Genomic DNA, 25,872 nt, shown 5'->3' with positions numbered 1-25,872 from the left:
AAATCAGTTTTAGAAGTGGAAATACAGAATATTTTTTTAACGAAATAACAATCACTGTTATACAAACCATATGATACATTTACCTTTCAATGTATTTTATCCAGGAAAAAAACAAACATAGTGGTTATGTTACAATCCCCCCCCCCCCAGCCGGAGGCAAGGGAGGCTGAACCCCAAAATAGGGCTTTAAGTTAACCACATTAACTGTGTTCGTTTCTTGCTGATGGTCTTTCCACTGGAGCTGATAATTTACTGGGCCTAACTGTTTCCTCACTGTAGCTGGTCCTGACCACTTTGGCGCTAACTTTGCGGAAAAATTATCTATTGCTTTGGAAAGGGGGTGAGACCTGACCCAGACCAAATCTCCCGGCCGGAAGTGTGCACCCTTCCTCCGGGCATTATAATATTTGGCTTGTCGGGTTTGACTTATCCCAACTTTCCGTTTGACTGCTTCCTTCATCTCATTGTGTCGCTCCAACAATTTGTATACGGTTTGCTCAGGTGATGGTGGTTTGGCTATCATCCTTTCCAATGGCCCTTGAAGTTGACGTCCCAACATTAGCTCTACAGGGGCTTTCCCTGTGGTTTCATGTTGAGCACTATTGATGGCGAAATGGAATTCCCAGATATGTTGGTCCCATAAATTGTGCTGATGTCCAACAAATGAAGCTATCATTGTTTTGATAGTTCTGTTAGCCCGTTCAGTCTAGTTAGATTGGGGATGATAGCTGGTGGTAAAATGGTGTTTTACCCCCCACGCAGAGCAAAAACTGGACATCTCTTGACTGGTAAACTGGGGTCCCCGATCTGACACCAGGCTTTGAGGAACTCCAAAGCGAGTGAATATCTCCTCCCGGAGGATAGTGATGAGTTTCTGTTTTTTGCTGTCTCTTAAAGGAAACATTTCCACCCACTTTGTGAAGTAATCGATCACAACAAAAAGAAAGACATTTCCTTTTTTACTGCGTGGAAAAGGTCCCATCAAGTCGACCCCAAGTTTTGCCCCGGGTTCAGTCAGAGGTGTGGGTTGCAGAAAACCTGCTGGAGCTTGATTGTCCGGTTTGTACTTCTGACAAACAGCACAGGTCTTTACATGAGTCCACACATCCTTACGGACTGACAGCCACCATGCAACCTCCAACAGCCGGAGAAGTGTCTTTAGCCTGCCCAGATGTCCACTCAACGGACGATCATGGAAGTACTGGAGAAACTGAGGAACCAAAGACTTGGGAACCACCAGCTGATATTTCATGCCATCTTTTAGAGGAGTTTTCCTATACCAAAGATCGTGAACTTTGCAGAAGAGGCTCCTGCCAGGTCTCTGGTATCTCGGGTCCTGGACCATATCCATGAGGTCTGAGTCTTTTTCCTGAGCTTCCTTGATTTCTGCTAATGATAGGGGTACGCCCAACATGGCTTTAGCAGAATTCAGGGCTACATGTGCTGGTCCAGCCGAGTCAGTAGGCATCGCTCATGATAGAGCGTCTGGCACTACATTGTGCATTCCTTTTCTATATCGTACTTCAAAATTGAAGTCTTGCAACCTTAACACCCAGCGTGTTAATCTAGAACTGGTTCTGGGGCAATTGAATGCCCAGGTTAAGGCAGCATGGTCCGTGAAAACTGTGAACTTTGTACCCTCTACAAAATGTCTCCACTTTTCCACGGCCCAAACAACCGCCAAACATTCCTTCTCACAGGTGGAGTAGTTGTGCTCTGCTCCTATCAGTGATCTTGAAGCAAAAGCAATGACTTTTTCTCCATCAGGGGTTGGTTGGACCAGGACAGCTCCCAGACCAACATCGCTGGCGTCTGTATGAATTTCGAATGGTAACTCGAAATCTGGCTGCCCCAGTATAGGTGATTCCACCAAAGCTTTCTTCAGTGTCATGAAAGCACGTTGGCAGTCCACTGTCCACTCCCAACGTACATCTTTTCTGAGCAGCTGATAAAGAGGCGCAGCTATGTCTGCAAAGTGTGAGATGAACTTGTGGTACCAACCAACCATCCCGAGAAATCTCTGAAGAGTCTTATGGTTAGATGGAATTGGATAAGCCGTAATGGCATGGGTTTTTTCTGAATCCACATGAACACCTTCTGCTGACACAATGTGTCCAAGAAACTTGAGTTGTTGCTGGAAAAAGTTGCATTTTTTAAGATTGAGGGACAAATTGGCATGGTGTAGCTTTGCGAATACTGTGTCCAGGTCCTTCAGGTGTTGCTCAGGAGTGGCGGAGAAGACAATCACATCATCGATGTACACACAGCAGATTTTTCCACGTAGCTCTCCTAAAACCTTCTCCATTAAACGTTGAAAGGATGCTCCTGCATTTTTCAATCCAAATGGCATGCACTTAAATTGATAAAGTCCAAGTGGGGTAATAACAGCAGTTTTTGCTTTGCTGTCCTCTGCCATTGCCATCTGCCAATAGCCAGACTTTAAATCCAGGGTGCTGAAAATGTTTGCTCCAGTCATTGACTCCAACAACTCATGGATGATGGGCATGGGATAGGCATCCTGAAGAGTTTTGGTGTTTAAAGCTCTGTAGTCCACACAAAATCGAAAATATTTGTCTGGTTTGGGAACAAGGACAACAGCGGACCCCCAGGAAGACTGTGATGGCTCTATTATATCATCTTTGAGCATTCCATCAATCTGTTCTTTTATTATCTGCCGCTTGAAAGGAGACACCCGGTAAGCTCTGCAGCGAATGGGTATTTCATCTGTGGTCATTATTCTGTGTTCTTCCACAAATGTTCTACCCAATGTATCTGAGCATACAGATGGCCAGGCCTCCAAAAGCTTCTGGACTTCTGGTGGTTGCTTTGTCATCCAAGGATATGACTCTGTGGTTGATGCCTTGTTCTCCTCTATGGGCAGAGCCAGGATCAGATGAATTGGAGAAGAACTAGCAGGTACAGATGATGCGGCCGCAGCTGAAGATGAAAAAGGGTAAACAGTATAACCTTTTGGCCCTTTTACCCCATATGTGTGGTCGCCTAGGTTGACAATGGCAGAAGTTTTGGTCAGAAAATCGAGACCTAAGATGATGGAAAAGGTGAGGTTATTATCCTCCACCACAAAGGTCTCTAAAGACCACATCATCGCATGCCACCCATAAAGGATTGTTGCCTTCCCTAAGGAACTATATGTTTTGCCATCGGCAAGTGCAAACTTTTGGTTGTCAGCTGGCTTCAAAACCTCTCCTTCTCGAGCAATTATTTTCCACTGACTATTTCTCATCAAGGAATAGGTGCAGGCTGTATCCAGTACAGCATTATACATCCTGTCACGCACCTCTATGGGAACATGAAGGAGGGAGGATGCAGAGCCATGCTGAACAACAGATACAGAGTCGGCTGACCTTCTGGGATTTCTGGCGTCCCTGGTTGGGCCTTTCCCTTTGGCCTTGTGCTGATCCACTTTCCCCCAGTAGATTTTGACACCAGCACAATCTTTTTCCACCTGGGATCCCAGAGCTGGTTAGCTCAGCTGGTCAGAGCGTGGGGCTGATAAAGCCAAGGTCATGGGTTCAGTCCCCATACTGGCCACCATTCTGTAAAATTCGGCTTCTATTTAAAGCGGAACTCATAAATACACACAAGGGGGATACTTCACAGGCATCAGGTAAAATATGTTACACCAGTTAAATTGACAACAAAAATAAATAGTCAACCACTCAGAATAAAATTTTGTTTGACTTTTAGCCACAATGATTTATTACAAAAAACCACAAACTAAGAAAATAATCTTTATCTTGATAAATAAATCAGTAACCAAAAATTACTCAAAATAAGTTTAGGATAGATTTAATTCACTCAGTTCATGTCAGTAAAGAAACCCAAATAGATAAATGTTCAAAACTCTCAATCCTTATTACTGCGAATATTGTCCACAAAAGAGTTCCATATCCTGGGAGCCTTTCTCCCTTTTAATCCAAAGTCCCAATCCAAACGAAAAATCCAACACGTCAAAAAACCCCGCCCCAAAAAATTAGAAAAAGGAGTTGTACCACCAAAAATCCCCAAAAAGAAACGTAAAGTCCAGATCTCACCGGGAATGTCTTTCTTTTCCTCCCCGGTGGCGTCCTCTCGATCCGTCAGCGTCCTCTAGCCAATTGGCGTACTCTTGCGCCTGGCGGCGTTTCTTGGGTGCAAGCTCCAATCCAGCTCCTAAAGCGCTCGATCCGCGCCGCTTGGGCGAACCTTGATTGCTGTTTTATCTCTTTTCTTCGATTTGTAACTTATTCTAAACATTCAGGCAATTCAAGTCTCTCATATGATACATTTACCTTTCAATGTATTTTATCCAGAAAAAAAACAAACATAGTGGTTATGTTACAAGTGGAAAAATATTCTTGTTCTGTACCATTTTCTAGTTGTTAAATATTCCACAAAATGAAGAGATAAAAGATGTACAACATGCCAGTTTAAACTTTGTACTATTTGATCTATAATGACTGAGCTTTGCAACATTAAAACATGGATAGAACTGTAACTACATTAATCATAACTCTTCTTCTCTTCAGTGTTTCTGTCGGTTTCTGGTGCTGCAGCTCTGTGCTGCCTTCAGGAAAATGGGACATCAGAGTATAATCCATAAAATTTCACCCACATGGCATTTATTGTGCAAACTAGAGCTTTCAGTGGAAAAACAAAAGTTCCAGGTTCTTTAAATGCCATACAAATATGAGACAAAAACATAGATTAATAGTTTTACTGGACAGAAATTACAAAGAACAAATCTGGTTCTTAATCAAATCCTAATGAGTCAAATTGAAAGTGTCATGGAGTCATCAGCCTCATAACATAAACACTGACATGAAAAATAATATTGAAGAAATAAATATATCAAATCTAATTAAAAACATAAATACATTTGTTTTTAATTAGATTTGATATATTTATTTATATTTATTAAGTGATCAGTTCTTTACTGTTATGGTCTGTAAGATATATTTATTCTCAGTATTAGATATGGTCTCAACAAACCCACGGACTTCAACAATATTATTGTACCTTTTATCTGGAAATAGTGTCTGTTTATTCTTGCCATACAGTCTCTGTAATAATTATTGCTTGAAAGGTCTTGCCATACCAGTTTATTCCTCTGTATTTACTTTAGTTTCTTAGTTTATTCTTGCATTTTGTTCTTCATTCATTTCCATTTAGTTTCCTTTGATTAATATTATCCTCTCTTGGTTTATTGCTTTGTCCACTTTAGTTTCTTTCCTGTTGCTAGATTTATTTTATCGTTTATTGACCATCAGTAATTTTCACTCATCAGCTGCTGCGCCGCCTAATCGTCATTTTTCACATCATGTGTTGATTTTTCACTGTTTAGCATCAGATTTTCTGTTTTTATGCTATAATTCACATCTAGTTCGTCGCTCCGTTTTATGTCCCGCTTCTCTTGTTTCAGAGTTTTGCACAATGGGCGCCTCGTTTGTTTTCTTTTTCGTTTTTTTTTACCCCGTAGGGCGGTCGGGAACCGTATCGATGGGGAAAAGGCAGACTGACATAAACTTTTTAAAACAAAGGAAACAATTTATGTATTCTGATTGTTGAAATTTAAAAGTGCTGTGGTACCTTTGTTCTATCACACCCGTTTCATACCGGACCACTTACAGCGCCGGTGGCAACATAAAATGAACGCTACGAAATACAGTTTTAGCAAGTTAATAATAATAATAATAATAATAATAATAATAATAATACATTTAATTTGTATCGCACTTTTCATTAGAAAAAATCTCAAAGTGCTAATTTGCTCAAAGTCTAAACTGGTATTGTTGTGATTGTGAGGTGTAAAGTTTACCTTCCACCAAACGCCCCCCAAAGGAATCCCAGCGCCCCCTGTTGTAAAAATGTCCACCAACTTTCTGTCTTGTCCTCTTTGCTCTAGCCATGCCCAGCACCACTTGTTTTAAATTCCTTTCTCAAGTAAACGTGTTTCTTTACCGGGTCAGACAAACTCCCATCTTTTTTCATATCGCATTTGATTTAACTGCCGAACCGAACGCATGCGCTTCTTTACTACAAACCGTTTTACAGTCATTGATCAAGAACACGGGAGCTAGAATTCTGATTGGCAGACATCTTTGTAGACAGAGCTCTTTAAAGCCTGGAGACTAGTTTGGTTGAAGCGGACCGTTTGGTCAAAAGCCGGAAATCCGGCCTCCGGCCGGAGCTCTTTAACTGGACAGTTTCAAATAAGAAACTGTCCAGCATTAGTTATGCAACAGAAATATAAACCACGTCATAGTAAATGAGAGAGAGAAAAAAAATGAGCCAAAAGATTGAACGTGAGGTTGTCTTTGTCTCATTTTAAACAACTTAAGGATATAAGTCCTGTCCTCACCATGAATGTCATCCATGAAGTGTGAGAGTGAGTACTCTCCTGAAAGGATGTTGACCTGCCGTCTCAGAGCTTTGCCAAAAGGATGCTGCCCTCTGCTGACTACATAGTAGAACACACAGCCTGCTGAGAACACATCCACCGCTGATGTCTGGAAAAATGGTAGGAGGAACAAGTGAATCTCAAAAAACCAAAAAAGCACACCTGTCAGATGTAGAAGATACAAAACTAAATAAGTCTTGGGCTGATAAAGCTTACTATTTGTCACATTGTTCTGGTAGGAAAAGGGTCGAACTTTACTGAAATGTTAGTACATAAACACAGGAAGGGTAGATTTATGTTGGTAAATGGGATAATTGATGGAACAGCAGTATCATTTATAAATGTATATGCTCCAAATGAAGATGCACCAGGATTTATTAAATGAGTTTTCAATATGATTGCAGAGTACAGCTCCGGCCTACTGATTATGGTCGGAGATTTTAATTGCACAATGTCGCATCTAGATAGCCATTGGTCCAACTCATTAGGGACAATGATGAAATTAAAGGGGTTTTGATTGGCACAGAGGAACATAAAATATATCTTTACGCAGATGATGTTCTTCTGTATTTGTCCGATCCTACATCAATACTGCGTTTGAAAGGAATGATTTCTGTTTCTGAGTATTTTTCTGGCTATAAAATAAATATTGATAAGACAGAGGCAACAGATGTCAATAGCAATATTCCACTAGGGGTTAAACATATAAGGACCTAGTGTGAAGGTCAGCGTTGCCTTTGTCCTTATTCTGTCCACATTGAAACCATTCGCATGAATCTGTTACCCAGATTTTATTGTATTTGTTCCAGATGTTACCGTTTGGATTACCAAAATTCACATTTGCTTATTAGAATAAAATTAGATCAAAATTCAAATGGCAGAGCAAGTGCCCTCACATAAAATAGAAAACGCTACAGAGAAGCAAGACAGAAGGGATCTCAATTCCCTGTTTTAAAATACTCTTTTTGGGCAGCACAGTTAAAACCTTTAATTTTGTGGGTCCAACAGGATTCTCAAACAAGATGGCTGAGCATTGAGCCATTGCTCTGCATCGTTAAATGCATTTCCATTTTTAAATATTCCAATAAAGGAACTGCCTTTGTGGACTAGAACCACAATTAGCATTTGGGACAAAGTACTAGTTGCTTTCAAGTTGCCAAGAGGTTCACTCCCAATTTCTTAGACTAAACTTTTTCAAAATGGGCTGAACAGGGACTTTCTTCATCAGTTATTCGACAGGGACAACCTTATGTCATTTGAAGAGTTGAGTGGGCATTTTCATCTGATGGGATTTCTTTAAATATTTACAGTTGTGTTATTTTTTGTCTACACACAGGAAGTGGGAAAGAGTACAAAACCCCACACCAATAGAGAACTTCCTAATTCATTTCCAAAAAGGGGAAGCGGGTAAGAAACTGATAAAGTTATACGTGTTTCTGTCAATGAACCTTAACAAACCCACTTGGACAAAACAAAGATAGGAGGCAGAGATGACCAAAATTATTTCTGACGAAACATGGGAAGGAGTTTGGACTTAGGAACATCCAGTTACAAACTCAAATGTGTGGTGAGAATATACATGGAAAATTATTAGTAGATATTTCAGCACCCCAGAAGTAGTTGCTAAGATAGATCCCAAAGTACCAAGCTTGTTTTGGAGAAACTGCTCAGCGGTCCCCAATCATACACACATTTTTAGTCATGCCCCAAACTACAAAACTTTGAGATGAGGTGTACAAGGCTACATATAAACTATATCTCCAGGATGTAACAGGTGCATTACTCTGTATTATCCCAGCTGGTTTGTTAGGACAGGCCAAAGCATATTTTTTAAATATTCTTTTTACAACATCCCTTAAACGCATTACAATCAAGTGGATGCAATTAGAACTGCCCTCCTATACCACATTTGTTCAAAAAGTAAGGGAATTGTACCAAATTTAAAAGATAATATACGTATTAAGACTTCAAAAAGCTACTTTTAGTCTAAGAGGGGGGCCAGCAGAAGCTTTATTTATGTAAATAAGTCCAACAAATTTGGCTTTTGGTGTGTGGTGCCAAGATATGCCATCCAAAGTGCATCCTTATTTTAGCACTGTATGGTGATGCTGAAATCACAAATGTGATGCTGAAATTGTGAAATGTTATGCTGAGATGTTTAAGCTGTGGAAAAACGTCCACACTGTTAACTATTGCTGATGTATGGCTGTGTAATTGCTCTGTAAAAAAATATTAAAATGAAAGTTCTAAAAAAACAAAAACTAAGACAGGGAATATAAGAAAGCAAATTCAAGTTCAGTTTTTCATACAGGCTTGTTTCCAGGCGTCTCTCGCAGCACTTCCGGAGCTATCCAGCCTTCAGTTCCTGGTATTCCAGAGCGCAGTGAAAAACTGCTCCGACCGTCTGGGATCTTTTTACACAGTCCAAAGTCTGAGATGAGTGCTCGGACTTCACCCAGAGCATTTGGCCCAGAGAGGAGAATGTTTCTGGGCTTGAGGTCACGATGGACTTCATAAGGAAAAGACGGAGGAACTTTAATTTGCAACAACAACAAAATATTTCTTAAAGCTGTAGTATGTAACTTTTATAAAACATGTTTTTTAAATATTTGTAAAAATTTTTACCATGTTGTGACAGTATATGAGATAGATAATCTGTGAAAAGACTGGCCTCATGCCAGACCTACTATTGTTATCTTAGCACTGTTAATCGACCTTGTGAATGCACTGCTGTTCTGTCATGATTCATGTTCTGTCATGTCCATGCTGTGTTTAGTCACTCATTCAGCTCACCTGCCATGCCTGATTGCTTACCTGTTCCACCTGGGTCCTGCCCTATTCAAACACCTCTCAGCCTCTGCCCCTTTGCCAGATTATCGGCAGCCATGAGCCAGTAGAGATCCAGCGTTTCCTTCCAAGTCTTCAGTGTCTCTATGACCCTTTTCTGCCCATGGATTGCCCCTTGCCAAGCCCTTCACGGATCCCTTCTGTTTTGGATTTCTGCACCCTGACCCAAGCCTCTGCCTCAAGACCACCGAGTATTGCCTGCCCCTCCAGCTAAGTTTGCTCTCTCTGTCCTCCTGTGTATCACCTCAGCCTGATTATCGTCAGGCTGAGGTGACCTAACGATAATCGGGTCACCTCAGCCTGATGTCCCTGGATGTTGCTTTTCAGATCTCTTTGTGGAGATCTTTGATTCATTGCTCCCCCTATGTTCACTCTGGTTACCTACACCTCCCTGTCGTCAAACCCTCAGTTTTTCTGCTCTACCCAACCACTGCTCTACAGGTTTGTGAAGCTGAACATTTCCCTCTGTGTATCACCAGCTTTCTCCCCTCTCTTCTCAGAGCTGTGTTTAATTAAATCAGCCTGAGGTGCAACCAGAATTTGAAACTAAATTTAAACTTTTTTCCTTTGAGTACTCCTGTGTGTGGTTGAATTTCTGGGTCCCCACAAAGTGTCCAATGTTGTGTTAATGCTGGAGAAACAACTTATTGCTGCAAGAAAATGGTCATTGGTGGCTTATTCTGCTGCCAGGAAGAAGCTTCAGCTAGTGGGGGAGAAAAGGGGGGGCAGGAGCAGTGCCACATGAGATTGTGATTGACATATATATATATATATTTTTTTTTTTCTCATGTTCAGTCTAATACCATACTGTCACCACATGGTGATGGTTTCAATAAATATTTACAGATGTGGATTAGAAATATTACACTTTGAAATGCTAATATGAGCACAAAATGAATCCATTTCAGACCTATATTGAGTGAATGCAGATGAGACAGGCCACACATGGTTTGCTCCAGAAGAGTTATATTATCCAGCTCAGGAAAGCAAGAGGAATCCTCCACATACTGCAGAGAACACAGTCGGATACATGAATTCTTGGTATAAGGATGCATGAAGCATTCTGTTGGGCAGTGCTGACCTGCTGCAGAGTCACAGCACATAGCTCAATGGCAATGTAGGTGAAGAGGCGGTCTCTCTCTGTGCAGAAGTATCGGATGACGTTGGGGTGCATGTCTGATTCTCGGAGAAGCTGCACTTCTCGTTCGGCTACCTCAAAACACTCAGGCAGGATTCTCTTCACAGCAATGTGCCGTCCGTCGAACCTGCCCCTAAAGTTCAAGACAATATTTATCTGAAACAATGTAGACTAAACTAACACACAATATGAATAAAGATTCAGATTTATCATTTTGCTATTTGATCCTAAAGTTATATAGTGTCTAGGAAAAGTATTCATTCCCCTTTTTCAACATTGAGTCACATTACAAACTTCAAAGACTTGAATATAATTTTCCAAGCTTTCCCACAGATCCTCAATGGGATTTTCCTTTGAACTTTGACCAGGTCTACCCATTCTAATCATTCTGCTTCTGGTGATTTTACTGCTGGGAGGTGAACCTCCACTCTACACTCAAGTTTTTTTCAGGCCTCTGACATATTTTCTGAAAGTTTATTTTGATCCATCCATATTTTAATCAACTCTGACCACCTACCTTGTTCCAGCTAAAGAAAATAATCACAAGGGCGCAGTGTTGGTGCAGGAGATGGACCCACGTATGGATGTGTCAGTCCTCGATGCATCAGTGACACTTTATGTCCTCGTTCCCTCCCATTTCCTCCCTGACTTGTCTGCTTTGTTTATTGGTCTTCATGAGGCTCTTTTTTTCTAATGTTCTCTAACAAACCTTTATGACCTTCAAAGAACAGCTACATGTGTACTGAGACTAAATTATCATATTTATGTGACTGCACAAGGCAGTTGGCTGCAGTGAACTTTGTTTCAGGGTATCACAGTAAAAAGCGGTTGAATACAAATGCATGCCATACTTTTCAAATTTTGCAAGGCTCTACTTTATGCTGGTCTCATATAAAATCCCACTTAAAAATATATAGAAGAATATAGTTCTAATCTGACAAATGTGAGAAGATCAAGAGATATTAATATATTTACAAGTTGTCCTATATTCTCAAGTAATAGTAAGTACTCAAAGTTTAATGATTTGTTCAGTAACCAGAAAGGATTCTTTGATGTATTTTACCTAAAGACAAAGGTTCCAGCTGTTCCATGTCCGAGTACATCCGTTGGTGTAAAGGAGATTTTTCCTACCAGCACTTCATTGTCAATTTCTTCTGAAAGAGGTCCAGAAGAAAAATGACTGGATATTCAAATAACAATAATTTATCACTCATTATAGCATTCATTCTCATTAAATATTGGTAAAAGAGGTTTTATGTATGTTATAATGAAGAAAACAATGAGACTGTTTCATGCCTCACCAGTTGAAGGTTTTTGATCAACCGAGTCATTTTTATCTGACTCTGATGTTCTTCTGTTGTGATGCTGAATATTAGATGAATTATTATTTGATGCAGTTGGAAAATCTAACAGAGAAGATAAAAAATATCAAAATAAGGTTAACTTAGGGAGAAAAAAATTACTCCAAAAAAACTAAATTTATTACAGAATTGAGCTGGCTCTTATTTTTAAAATAAAAGTAAAAAACATCACTAGTAAAGACAAGCACAGAAACCTTTGAAAGTACCTTACCACTTGTGATGGTTAGCTCAGTGGACATATTCCTGTCTGCAGAAACCAAAGTGACTGGTTGAATATTTGTCTCCATGCTGGTCTGCATTTGCTGCAGGCGAGACTGCAAGACCTCCTCCAGCTGCCTTTGAGCTTTCAGCTGCTGGGCTTTACGCTGCAGAAACAACCATGGAAACTGTTCACGTCAGAGCAGAATTCGAACCCAGACACCAATATGTACCTCTGTACAGCAATTTATATATTTTAGCTGTAGAGAATGATTCTGAAATGTTCAAAGAGTTACTGCACTGTTTGTGTTAAGTTTCATGGCTAACTGCTGATGAAGTGTACATGGGACCATTTAATGACGCACATAAAGCGCCATTACCTGGTAATGACGCTTTATGTCATTACCATATGACAAAGCATCATATGGTAATGACACACGTTGGGCTGTACCCAACGTGTCGAGACACACGTTGGACTGTACCTCGTTTTGAGTTTTTTTTGGCTCACTGTTCTGTGCCGCAGGAATAGTTGTTTACAATGAACAATGGAAAGAAACCTTTGCTGGAGTTGAGAAGATTGCATATTGTAATCCTGTTATGCTCATCCATTGTGGATATGAGGAACTTGGCAGGAGATGTGATCAAAACCCTCGGGACTTGAGGAGAAGAAAATGCACTTGCTATTCCAAAGCACACCATGGATGCAGACTGGCTTTTATATTTTATATGCCATGCATCCAGGCTCTCCTTGGAAATAATATATTGAGCCAGTTGGAGGGTCTTTTCTTGCGTTTAAATGTCTATATACTCAGTAAGACCAAACATAAAAATATCTCCCCCAGAGTTGTAAGAAAAAATGGATTTGATTGTACTTTTCAGTGTCTCCTTTACACAACATTTGGACAAAACGCTTTTCTTGTATGGTGCGCAACAAATACTAGGTGGGCAAGAGCCTGGTTACTAAACTAATACATGATGCAGTGAGAGGGCCCTATGATTCCTTTCCAACAGTTCTACTTCTGAGTTTCTTGTGAAATATTGAATCTCCTAGCCAAAGAAAACACTGTAGAATAGAGAAAAAAAAAAAACATTTTTGTTCTTGCAGAATATGCACATGCCTTCATGTTGATACCTGCAATTAATCTTAGTAACCAAGATGCTAAATAAAAGTTAAAACAGCCAAAACACTGAGTGTCTTTAAATCTAGACTAAAACCCCACCAGTTGTTTTTGAATCATTATAAATGAAACATTAAAGCCGCAAGCGGCGTTGGGCAGCCCTCGCAACTCGGCGCCGCTCCGGCCTATTGGCAACTGCGGGGGTTCCAGCACTGCCGCCCGCTCGTCAAACGCAGACACTCTCGCACAGTTCCCACACTCGTCCACTTGGGGATACACATCGATGGACTCGGCAGTGCTCCCCAACGACGCACAAAAAATCTGATGCAGATTGGCTGATGTAGCGAGGAGATATAGCTGATGGATTAATCTAGGAGGCGCAGTGGAGTCCAATTACAAATTAATGCCATTGGGCTTTTTAGAGGTGAACAAAGGTCATACATATCCAGTTTGGTGCAAATGGGATGATGTATGTGTGATTTAGAGACGACCGTATGCTTATGGCGAAGGACTGAAATTCGCCTTTTGGCCATGCCCACACAGTTCAGCCTGTCATGTCATTTTGAAATGACATGACAGGATTAAACCCATATGAATCATAGTGTAAAAGTAAGACATACAGCATAAAAAACAGGTGACTTCCTGTCAGAAGTGGGTGGTCATCAAATGACCATGACAATGTGATCAGGACTGGTTTGCAGTGAGACATAGTCTGATGCAGCTGTGAACTTGCATGTGGAAGTTATTGCACCTTGATGTTTGGTGGCGAATAGTCAAAGTTTGACTCCTAGCAATGCCCACATGCTTTGATGTACGAGAAATCTTTTGATAACTTTTGACCTTCAATTCCTCAGGAGTGTGCCGAGTGATTTTGAAGCCTGTATCTTAAAAGCTGTAAGACGAGTTTGATCAGATACGATGTTGATTAAAAAAAAGAAAATGATGGCTTTGATAAAAATGGCCGACATACTGTTGGGTTTGGACAATGGCTCCAAGATACTTTTTTATGGTCCTGACAAGATACAGATGTGTACCATACTTCATAATTCTGGGCTAAAGCATGGCTTAGGGCTGATCATTTAAAATATTCTTGGGGGCACTATAGAGAAATTAGGCCACGCCCACCAACAATTCTTGAAGATTCCTGTCGAGGGGGGGGTGTTGATAAGGATCAATCCTAGTGAGTTTGGTGCAGCTCGGCTCAGAACTGGAATTTAGAGCCAAACGTATGGCAATGGAGTTACAGGTCACCCCACCTGCTCCATCAAAACCGATCAGGGTTGGAATCCACATCACACCAACATGTGTTCTGTTTCTGGACACAGACTCATGTTGATGAGGTCAAAGGGGTCAGACAGAGATCATTGACAGTAAAACATGACACTTCCTGTTCTCAGGGGGCGTGGCTTAAGTGATGCCATCATTTGACCATTGGGTATTGTAGAGCACAGGATGATGATAAATCACTGAAAGTTTGGTGCCTTTGTGACTTTTTGTGTAAGAGATATAACAGTTTGGTGTTTCATGGTGACTAGGCGAACTTTGACCCTGGTAACGCCCCTTCAGCATGCACTAAAACTCACCGTTTTGATAACTTTTAATCGGCCATGCCTTATGAACAACCTTACAAAGTTTGAAACCGATCGATCAAAATCTCTAGGAGGAGTTCGATCAAATGCAAAGGCTGTAAACGGCCAAAATGGGGTCAAAATCGTAACTTCAATCCAAAATGGCCGACTTCCTGTTCAACTTGCACTATGACATTAATTGTATTTTCTGTGCATCTTTGGGGGAAGCTCTACAAGTGTACCAAATTTCATGTCTCTACGATGAAGTAAGGTCATAGCAGAAGGTCTTTTGAAAATTGCTAGGGGGCGCTGTTGAGCCGTTTCTTATGCTATTATTGCAACGACCTTAAAATATGTACATTTTCCGCAGTCCTGACACATCTGCCAAATTTGAGTTTTTGAATATGATAAAGCCCCCAAAAAGCCTCCTCTTTAGGGGGGCAGAAGCGTAACAATAAACGGTATGAAAATAGGCCTTCACAGCGCTTCGCTGCTCGGGTCTAATTAATCAACATTCTGATGTGTAACAATGGCACTTCACAATTGTTGACTGTGTGTTCTATAACTTTGTATTTTAGATTTTATTATTGATGTAAAGCACTCTGAACTGCCTTATTGCTGAAAAGTGCTATAAAAATTAACTTGATTGATTGATGAAAGCAAATACAATAGTTGAACCGATAATAAGTGTACTTAAACTTCTGAGTGGAACTGCAATTTTAAATGATCCTCTTAACAGTCAATTAGGTTGTGTTAAATTAAAAACCCTAAATAAACAAAAGCAAGCAAAATATTTTGTCTCTTATGGAGAACCACCGCAATCTGTTCTCTTTGGCACTCATTTTTCACCAGAGTAGCATGTAACAAACAAACATGCATCTTTCAAGACTTGTAAACAAATGCAGACCTTCACAGATGAACTCACAAGAGGAAAAGTGATCACAAAGGAGAGCCATCCTCCAACCAGAATGGTCAGAACAGCCAGCGTCAGACGGTCCTGGATCTGCCCAGTGGTCTCCTCACTGACCCTTTCCTTCTTGGTGTTCTGGTCACTGTGGCTGCCAGAGACAGCTTGAAACTAAAACACGAAGACAGCAGATACATGATGAGGATAGATTTGAATCTTTTTTTTAAGTAATAGGACTTCTCCAAAGTACATACGCAGATAAAACCAGATTTTTACATACACCAAATAAAAGACACAAAAATATTTTTTTCCTCACTATCTGAAGTTAAATCTGACCAAATTTTTATCAAATTATCAAAATTATTTCAGTTTTTTTAGATTTTTTTTTTACTTTTCTCAAATTCAAAAGTTTGCATACCTTTAGTTACTGACCAAATCTTTTAATCTCTAAAAAATGTTCTCACTAAGTTTTCCAGCAAATAGGAATAATTTAGGTAACTCTAACTAATGCATGCTAATGCCGCTGCTGCTCTCCAGCCAGGTGAACAGTTTGTAAATATATCTGTCTGGTTTTTGCTATATTTAAGGTTGCCTAAATACAGTCATAGAAGACATTTGAAAAACAAAGTCTGCTGTATTTTTATTGCTCAAACACAACATGCACATTTTCTGAAGATACTCAATTGCATATTCCTTGGGATCGGAGAGCGCTGTTTATAACTGTCAATATTGTAAAGCATGTTGCCCTTCATTTGTTCTTTTTTTATATTTCATCTTTGCATGAATCTACGTGCTTCAATTGCTTCTCCTTTTGCTGTTGGTGCACCGGAGTTTCCCCCGCTGTGAGATAATAAAACATGTTATCTGATATTCTATTATTGTAAAATGGCTAGATGTCAGTTCTCTAATTAAATGGTTATGAACTATTAATTGTACAGGACATTAAAATGAACAATAAACCTGTAGAAAATGAGTGGTATTTTATCTATGGCTGTATGTCTGCATAGGTCTAAAACTTGCAAGTAATTACCTTTGTCTTTAATTTGCACAACTATTCCAGTAATTTATAATTATATATGTTTGGATGGTAAAAAAAAGTGTTTAAAGTAAAATGTCTGTTTTAAGTAATTCCTTCTGTGTATGTATTTCCAAATTTTCGTTAGCTTACCCTGCAACATCTGAGTCACTTGCTTTCCTCCAGCTGCAAGGCGGAGATTAGCTGTCCTCCCCACTACAATTGCAGCTTTCCTCCCACTGCTTTCTTGAAGTCTCAGAAAAATCACAGTTTAATTTATCTACTGTAAGCTATAATATCTGACTGCTTTTCCCAGGGACCAGAAAAAGAAGAACATGGCTGACACGATGGTGAACGATGAGGAGAACCGGCAGAATAGCAACTGGATCTCCTTCAGGATGAAGCAGCTACCAGCAGAAATGGCAGAGCTCCAAGGAGAAGAATTGAGGCAAACAAAAGAAAAATAAATGCTGTTGTGCTCTCACTGAACAAAATTTCTTTTTTGTACCCACTCCACACATTATTGTACATAATGTAGTTTGTATGGCATCAAGGTCCTAATACAATCCTCCCAAAAAATGTGAGGAGCGTTGGAGTGAATAACATTTTATTATATGAATATTTCAATTTTCACTTAACATTGTCGATTTCCAATGAAGGTATCCAAACGTAAATATATTATTCAGCAAACCAAACATTTTGACATTATTATCAGAGTTACTATTAACAAGAACCCAAAATACAAGTCATGTTTTTTAATTTCTACTTTGTACAACTTCATTCTATCCACTCACTGTTTAGCTGTCTGCCTGGAAAATCTTCAATATAAGAAGGTGAGAAAATGTGTCCAAAACGTGTAACCTTAATTAGTAATAAATAAGACCCTAAGTTTAAACTTTTAAGCCCCCGATTAATTCTTAGTGACCAAAATGTGAAAACATGGAAGGTTTGATTAAATCTAGAACCAGTCAGATTAGAAGGAATACAGCTTTATTTGTTCTCAGTGTAACTTCGGCATCAGATGAATCATAATTAAACGTACTGAGAAGTTAAAAACAACAGATTGTTAATGCACTTCAGCTCTAAGAATATCAGCCACATTTTTTTTTTATTAGAAATGTTTCATCAGCACATTGAGCTCATATGATCTCTGCTTCAGAAAGGTGAAGGTCTCTGGACATCCTTAAAGTAAACACCGACCAGCAGTCAGGAAGATGATGAGACATCCTACAACTCAGAGGCTGCAGGAAGAACCACACTGATGGTCTGCGCTGACAGTTTACCAACATCTGAAAACACATTGTAATATATTATGAATGTGCGGTGCCAACACACAATTCGGACACTTTTAAGTTATTTGCAACACCCTGGCTAACAATAGCGCATGTATATTTGGCACTGTATTACAAATTTTATAGTAGTTTAATACAAAAATTATCGTTGGCTTACCCTGCAACATCTGAGTCACCTGCTTTCCTCCCGCTGCAAGGCGGAGATCAGCTGTCCTCCTCACTACAATTGCAGCTTTCCTCCCACCGCGCATTTTCTTGAAGTCTCAGAAAAATCACAATCACGCTATAAAAAATAGCTCAGCTCTCTTCTTCTTTTGTCTCAGAAAAACAACATCTCGCGTTAGGTCACATAGTAACGAAGCTCAGCCCATGGCGCCTGGAGGCGGGGCGCTATACCCCCACCGCCAGGAGGCCTCACCCTGCTACAGAGCCAACCCAACCAGTGGAAACGCGGTCACTGAAGTAGAGCCAAGCCGGGCTGCTGAAGTATAGCCGGTGGAAAAGAGGCACATGTTAAAACAAGAAAAGTTTGGTCTGTTTTAACTTCAGACAGTGAGGAAAAAATGTGTTTGTCTATTTTTATTTAGTGTGTGTAAATATGTGGTTTCAGATATAGCTTTACTGTGTGTGGACTTACATAGCGCTGGTGGTAGAAGGAAGCAGAGGAGAAGGGAAAGGCAGAGGTTCGAGGTGGGATGACTGGCTCACCAGAATGCTGCAGATTGGCAGGAAAATCCCTCAGCATGGTGGTGTGGGCTAATGGAGGGACCTCATGGTGCCCTGTAGTGTTAAAGATCATACAGTAGTGTGCAAAAGTCTTGAGTGATCTGCTATTTTTGATCTAAAGATTCAGGCTTAAGCAGTAGTTCTCCAGGCATTAAAAGGTCTTAAATACAAAATAATTCACTTTCATCAACATAGTAAGCCTAATGTGAAGATTGATGAGCTGCCTTTACCTATTAGCAGCCAGTGGTTCTTCTGGCTGTTTGTGCTCCCTGGTGGATATTGGACGTTAGTGAAAGGAGTGATCTCACTTTCCCCTCTCTGACTGACCGTCACCTCCGTGGTCATTGGTCCCTCGATCCGAGCCAGTGTCAGTCCCCGAGGCTACCATGGTAACAGAAAGCATAGAACAGTCACCCTATCTTTAGCCTTATCAGTTGCTCACCGTCTCGTACATGAAATGATCTGCTGTTTAATCATAATATAATGTTAGTAGGGACTTTTGTTAGCAGGAAGTGTAGCATTATGTACTGCACTCACCACTAATGACACTCCACGATGAACAAGTGAAGCTGAAGCATAAAGGTGGGAGTCAAGTTTTCCAACATAGAGAGTGGGTCTGGAGAAAAGAAAAAAAAAACATTTTCACTTGTTCTCAATTCAATTCCAGCTGAGTACCTAAACTGCATCAGGCGTTTCTGCCCCTTTATTTGCTCAAACAGCAGGTTGAAAATCAGACCAGACACACACTGCCTGTAAAGTATTCATATACCTGTACTTCTTAAACCCTGTGACCACAAGCCTAATTATATTTCATTGAGAGTTCATATAATTGTGACATGTAGAGAACAAGATCCATGGTTTTCAATAATGGTTTACAAATTAAAACCAGAAGATAGGCACATTTGCACTCAATCATAGTTCAGAGCAACTAGTATCTTGAAAAACAAGGAAAACAGCAAACAGCTCGGGAATATTGTTGGGATTTGATTTTTTCTGTGTGTATATTTAGGTTTAGGTTTATATTTAGGTTTCTGTGTCTAGTGAGCAATGGCGCAAAAAGTGGGTATGCAGCGCATGCAACACATAGGGGCGCTGCACCAGAGGGGGCATCAAAACCCCGTCTGGAGGGGGCGGCGCGCAGATGATGTCTTCGCATATACTTCAGCGCGCCCTTACGCTCCTTCACCTCGCGCACATAACGGGGTAAATGTAGGGAGTTTTACCTTTCACATGTCTTCGAAGACACCTTTTCTACACTCCTTCACCCTGATGTACCTTCCTTCAGGGGGACAGAAGGGGTTATGTTTTCGCATCCACCTGAATAATATGTAGTTGCGACCCTGCTAGTGAGTATCCATCTTTGTCCTGTCTTCACCTTGATTGTTCCCAGGTGTCTCATTCCCTGTCGCTGTTCGTTTCTTGTGTCGTAGTGTAAGTTGCATGTTCCTGTCCATTCGTTGAACCTGTTGCTACCAGTGTGAGTCTTAGCCTCCTCTCAGCTGTGCTGCCAGTGTTTTGGACTGTTTTGGAACCTTTTTCATGGTGATGGATAGATGAGGCGTCATGTATCGTTTCGACCAATAGCAAAACTGTGTCGATTCTGTCTCAATACTGTGTCACTGAATACTGACATCTGCTGGACATTAAAAATTCCTACAGGCAACGTAGTGATTTGATGACAGTCCATAAAATAAGATTTAAGTCTTTGTATTTTATTGATTATGTATTGTATTATGTCATACCTTCAGTTAAATTTAAAATAGATTTAAAATAGAACATGTGAACATGTACTGCAAAGTTAAAATTTAAGTGAATGTGTTTGGAAAGAGGATCCTTGTGGACTGTATAAAAAAAATAAATAAAAAAAAAGTTTTTACAACATTTTGAAATTTAGCCTGTTACACTTTTATGATAAAACTCATCCTGCTGTAGAAAAAAAATGAAGTAAACACTACATTTACAGCGAATCCTGTAAATGTAGTGCTGTGAATCTGCCCCACTAGATTCACAGCTGTATCTACGGCAGAGCGATGGATCTCGTCAAGCGAGCCTGCGGTCGGGTTTTGCGCTGATTCTGGCCAGTTTTTTTCCCAGCTGGCATTCAAAGTTTCAGTTTCCATCTTGTGAATGGCCAATTTGTATTAAATACCGTAGCGTTATTGGCAGAGAAGAAGCGCAGAGACTGTTTTTACCAATCAAAGGGTCAATCAGGACACAGAACACTGTGAAAAAAAACTGTACAAAAAAATCTGCGAAGCAGTGATACCGTGAAAGATGAACCACATTCAGCTCAAGTAGAAACTGACAAGAACCGGATGAATCAACAAAATTAAAACAAATTTATTTTCCAATATAAGATCAAAATGGTGCCACCCTGCGGAAACCTTTCGTCTGAGGCTGCTCCATAGTTGACACTGTTCCATAAAAGATCAAGAATTTGTTTGGCAAATGCATTTGACAGATTGACAGCAGGGGCGGATCTACTGGGGTGGCATGGGGTGGCAGTTGCCACCCCAAATGAGAGCCTTGCCACCCTTGTTGCCACCCCAGCTGGCAACTATGAATTCAATAAATAGTTATGGGAAATCGGACATTAAGCACACTCTTTATTCCGACAACATTGAATGCAACACAATGTAACCTGACACCTACTGCTGAGTAGCGGGAAGTGCGAGAGAAGGACAGAGCGCGAGGCAGCAGTATTGATATGGATGGATATAAATTACTGGACTGGACATTACGTGACTTATCGTGCGCCACATCTGTGCCATTTCTGTCCATTGAGTCAACATTATGGGTGGTCAGAAAATCACCACAGTCACACGAAGAATCTGAAAAATTGACGCAATATTTAGCGGTTAATTCAACCCTATGAATTAGATAACAAGGGCTCTGAAGCCCTTGTTATCTAAGATGGAAACTCACCTGTTAAATCTGAATTTAACAGGTGAGGAAAAAGTTTTAACTTAATGAAAACATTGAACAAGTGAGCAGTGGGTCAGTTATGCTAGCCTAACTGTTGATAGCCTTCTATTGACTTTGATAACCTTAACATGTGCTGCGCAGTTCAGTGTTTTGGTTCCATTAGCACTAAAATAGGTCAACCCGCCCACCAAGTCATCAGTAGAGCAGGTGTTTAAATCGGCTAATCAAGCACTGCTGTGCTCAGACGAAAATATATTAATAATGACAATATAGACATCAAGCCTGGCAGCATAATGTAACAGACTGAATGTTCTCTTCTGGTGTTTTTGCTACTTTTTTGTGTGGGAAATGTTTGTTTTTTGGTGTTGATACCCCTGATCGGTAATCTCTGCTCTATCTGCTCGTTGAGCTGTTGTCTGTCGGTTGCCATGGCAACGGGTCCGTGTAAAGTCGACACACAGAGCAAGAAAAGGCAGAATAGAAGTGGTGTTTGGTTCTTCTCTTCACCTGTTTATCAGCTTTATTGTACCTTTATTGTGGTGCACTGCAGCCGCTGCAATTCATAAAAGTTTAACAAGTGACAAAAACTGAACTAATCATCAAACTACAGCTCCTACAGCATATTTAAAATAAAACGATTGACCAATATAAGAGAAATTTGCCCCTTCTTGGATCTTGACAGAACTAAACTGCTTATAGATTTGTATCACTGAGAATTTATCGAACATCAGTTTTCTCCTCTTTATTTTAAGTCGTATTTAATATATCTGATAACAAATGATGGCGCTACTAATATTTTTGTGACAGATTTCTGCTCGTCCAGCATTGGGGTAAAATAGTTTTCTGGACATAACTCAATGAATCACATAGCGACTAATAGATGCTGTCCAATACAGTAATACATATCAATTAACAGGAAGTATGAAAGACATAAAAATAATTAACTATACTATATTAAGAAATTATATTTAATCCTCAGTGCTACATGAAGCTCAATTTGAAACAATGGAAGTTAATAATATTTTGCAACAAGTAAATCAAGTAAATTAAGTCCAATATTAGGTCCTGCGTAAGCTATATATATATATCCATCCATCCATCCATTTTCTTGCACCCTTTTTCCCTCAGTGGGGTCGGGAGGGGTGCTGGTGCCCATCTCCAGCCAACGTTTCGGGCGAGAGGCGGGGTACACCCTGGACAGGTCGCCAGTCTGTCGCAGGGCAACACAGAGACACACAGGACACACAACCATGCACACACACACTCACACCTAGAGGCAATTTGGAGAGGCCAATTAACCTGACAGTCATGTTTTTGGACTGTGGGAGGAAACCGGAGTACCTGGAGAAAACCCATGCACGCACAGGGAGAACATGCAAACTCCATGCAGAAAGACCCCAGGCCGGGAATCGAACCCAGAACCTTCTTGCTGCAAGGCAACAGCTCTACCAACTGCGCCACTGTGCAGCCTATATATATATATAAAAAAAAAAATTCCCTTCTCACCCTCCTCGGGTGGTCTGTTTCATCCTCTGAGCTCGGGTCCTCTACCAGAGGCCTGGGAGCTTGAGGTTTCTGCGCAGTATCTTGGCTGTGCCTAGAACTGCACATTTCTGGACTGAGATGTCCATATATGTATATATATATATATATATATATATATATATATATATATATATATATATATATATATATATATATATATATATATATGCTGCCACCCCTGAAAAAATCCCTGCCCCCCTCTTGCCACCCCATAAATATTTACCTAGATCCTCCCCTGATTGACAGATTTGCTTCCTTATAAACACAGTTTGGCGCGCCAAACGTTTTTTTCACCTGTATTGGTCACGTTTTCTCAATTGTAGATTATGATTTTTTATGACTTTATATTTTTGTGATTTTATGAACTGCATTGTTGCTGAAATGTGCTACAGAAGTAAACTTGATTAATTGTCTGAAATGGAGCCAGCAAGAGGAAAATCTCTGACATCTGGGAATACTTTGAGATTATCCACACAATAAAATTCTTCTTAGATAACTTAGAGGTGGAGGGGTATATACCCCTCCACCTCCCAATTTCTCACCTTCTGCAAAGTTCCACTATTATTTGTAGTTTGATTAGCAAAGATATATCAGTCTTGCACAGCAGAAACAGATTTAATGGTGTTGCAGAAGTAAAATTCAACATCTAGCCAAATATAAGGGATCAGCAAATGCGGTTACAGTGCCTGACTCTTGTCCTCTCCCTCGCATGGAAGACTGTATTGACAGTGTTAGTCCCGCTGCATTTACCACCAACTTGGATCTATTAAAGGGATATTGGCAACTTCCTTTAACCTTGAGAGCCTCTGATATCGCCGCCTTTGTGACCCCTGACCACTTACTGTCATGGCTTTTGGAATGAGAAATGCTCCTGCCACCTTCCAACGTCTTATGCAGATGTTCCCCAACGCAAAGTATACCTTGATGATGTGGTCATCTTCTCCAATGACTGGGATGAGCATGTTTCCATTTTGAAAACTGTATTTCAAAGGTTACATGGAGCATCTCTAACGCTTAACCTTGCAAAATGTGAATTTGGAAAGGCAATGGTTACATATCTTGGCAAGAAGTTTGGCCTTGGGCAAGTGCGTCCAGTGGAGACTAAGATGGATGTGATACTGGCATATCCTGTCCCCTTAACAAGACGTGAAATGTTTTCTAGGAATGGTTGGTTACTACCGATGTTTCTGCAAAAACTTTTCTATTGTGGTTACTCCCCTAACAACTTTGTGTAGCTCTGCAGTCCCCTTTGTGTGGACCAGTGAGTGAGAAGAGGCTTTCAAAGCAGCTAAATCTCTTCTCTGCAGTGCTCCAGTCCTGGCCACTCCTGATGTCACTAAGCCATTCAAGCTGGAGGTGGATGACTGTGCTAAAGGTGCTGGTGCAGTACTACTTCAAGATGGTGAGGATGGGGTGTGCCATTATGTAAGTTACTTTTCTGCTAAGTTCAAACCTCGCCAGATGAATTATTCCACCACTGAAAAGGAAACTCTTGGAATGCTCTTGGCCTTACAACACTTTGAAGTGTATGTTGGTTCTTCTTCTCCAGTGACCGCGTTTACTGATCATAACCCCATTTTGTTGTCACAGATGTACAACCACTGTGATTTATAAACTAACAGTATTTCAAAGTCTATTCCTTGAGCTACTGGGAGCTTGTTACATGCAGTGGTGGCTGCATGTAGGATTTCCCCCCCTCCATTTCAGGTTGCTGCTGAGCTCCGGCAGGTTAAGCAGGCCCTGCTGGATTCACTCTGCCTCTTGATAAGCAGAGTATAAGGATAGCTGGAAAACTGGCTTCAGTGCCTCTTGGCCAATTGGGCAGCATGTGTGCTGCAGCTTTGTGGTGCTGTGATAGAGGATTTGTTGTTGGCTAGAACCCCTGGTTTTTGTTGTCATTCTCCCCTTTCTTTTCCTTTAGGTTCTCATCTTCACCTTTAAGTTTTCTTTAGATTATTCTTGAAGAATAAAACTTTAACTTTAACCTTCTGGTTTTGCCTCTTCATTTTTTCCCCCTGGTTTATTTATTGTTATAGCCCCCCTCCAGTACCCCTAGACGATGTAACAGAGCTAGTGAAGGACTTTATAACTGGGTTGATGTGCTCTATCTTCCTGGTTTTAGTGAGAACATCAGCAGCAGCGCTCTGGATCAACTACAGCTGGAGGTTTGATTTAAAAAAATTTTTTAAGGCACACCTGTGAAGACGCTGTTACAGTAATCAATGCGACTAAAGCAGGGGTCGGCAACACGCAGCTCTAGAGCCGCATGTGGCTCTTTAGCTTCCCTAGTGGCTCTCTGGAGCTTTTTCAAAAATGATTGAAAATGGAAAAAGATGGGGTGGGAAATATATTTTTTGTTTTCATATTTTTTCTGTAGGAGGACAAACATGGCACAATCATTCTTAACGTTTTCCAATGCTATAAAAATGTGTAGAATAAATATTAAATTAAAACATTTTCGTCAACAAAGATTTGCATCATAGTCTGTGGCACAGACTATAACGCAGGGCGGGGTGCGAGGCAGGTGGCTGTTGTAAACAAACTGATGAGTGTGTGGTGGGCCATGGATAGCAAAGGGGAAAAGAGTAAAATAGCTGAGGAGATTTTCTACAATTCATGGGCCGAATCATTTGCATTCACTGACAACGTGGAAGGATTACTTGAAGGTTTGCTCTGTAGCGAGAAGTTGTCAAATAACAAAAAGAGTACCGTACTTTCCGGGCTATAGAGGGCACCTTACTATAAGCCGCACCTAAAAATTTTGGGGGAAAAACAAACTGGAAACGTACATATAAGTTGCATGATTCAAAGTGTGGGGAAAATAATAGTGGC

General features: G+C 40.5%; 1 protein-coding gene across 7 annotated transcripts in view; it reads right to left on the bottom strand.

The window, feature by feature from the left end:
* The window catches only part of ern2 (endoplasmic reticulum to nucleus signaling 2), a 95,728-nt gene that overhangs the window by 23,676 nt on the left and 46,180 nt on the right, over positions 1 to 25,872 (bottom strand). For 5 of the 7 annotated variants that reach the window (XM_008405687.3, XM_008405727.3, XM_081605194.1 and 2 more), the window contains exons 10-20: positions 19,108 to 19,186; positions 18,801 to 18,951; positions 18,482 to 18,624; positions 15,538 to 15,708; positions 11,958 to 12,111; positions 11,687 to 11,791; positions 11,449 to 11,539; positions 10,329 to 10,518; positions 10,158 to 10,254; positions 8,710 to 8,909; positions 6,362 to 6,509 (exon numbers count right to left, since the gene is read on the bottom strand). In XM_008405687.3, the coding sequence (XP_008403909.2) occupies positions 6,362 to 6,509; positions 8,710 to 8,909; positions 10,158 to 10,254; positions 10,329 to 10,518; positions 11,449 to 11,539; positions 11,687 to 11,791; positions 11,958 to 12,111; positions 15,538 to 15,708; positions 18,482 to 18,624; positions 18,801 to 18,951; positions 19,108 to 19,186 (1,529 nt within the window). The remainder of the gene's footprint in view (positions 1 to 6,361; positions 6,510 to 8,709; positions 8,910 to 10,157; positions 10,255 to 10,328; positions 10,519 to 11,448; positions 11,540 to 11,686; positions 11,792 to 11,957; positions 12,112 to 15,537; positions 15,709 to 18,481; positions 18,625 to 18,800; positions 18,952 to 19,107; positions 19,187 to 25,872) is intronic. The other 2 variants (XM_081605146.1, XM_081605169.1) reach the window with 2 other exon arrangements.

The sequence above is a fragment of the Poecilia reticulata genome, chromosome 1 (genome assembly GCF_904066995.2).
Source record: "Poecilia reticulata chromosome 1, P_reticulata-male-v2, whole genome shotgun sequence".
Taxonomy (NCBI): Eukaryota; Metazoa; Chordata; class Actinopteri; order Cyprinodontiformes; family Poeciliidae; genus Poecilia; species Poecilia reticulata.
Note: the sequence above shows the minus strand (reverse complement) of the source record. Positions and strands in the feature narration are given on the sequence as shown.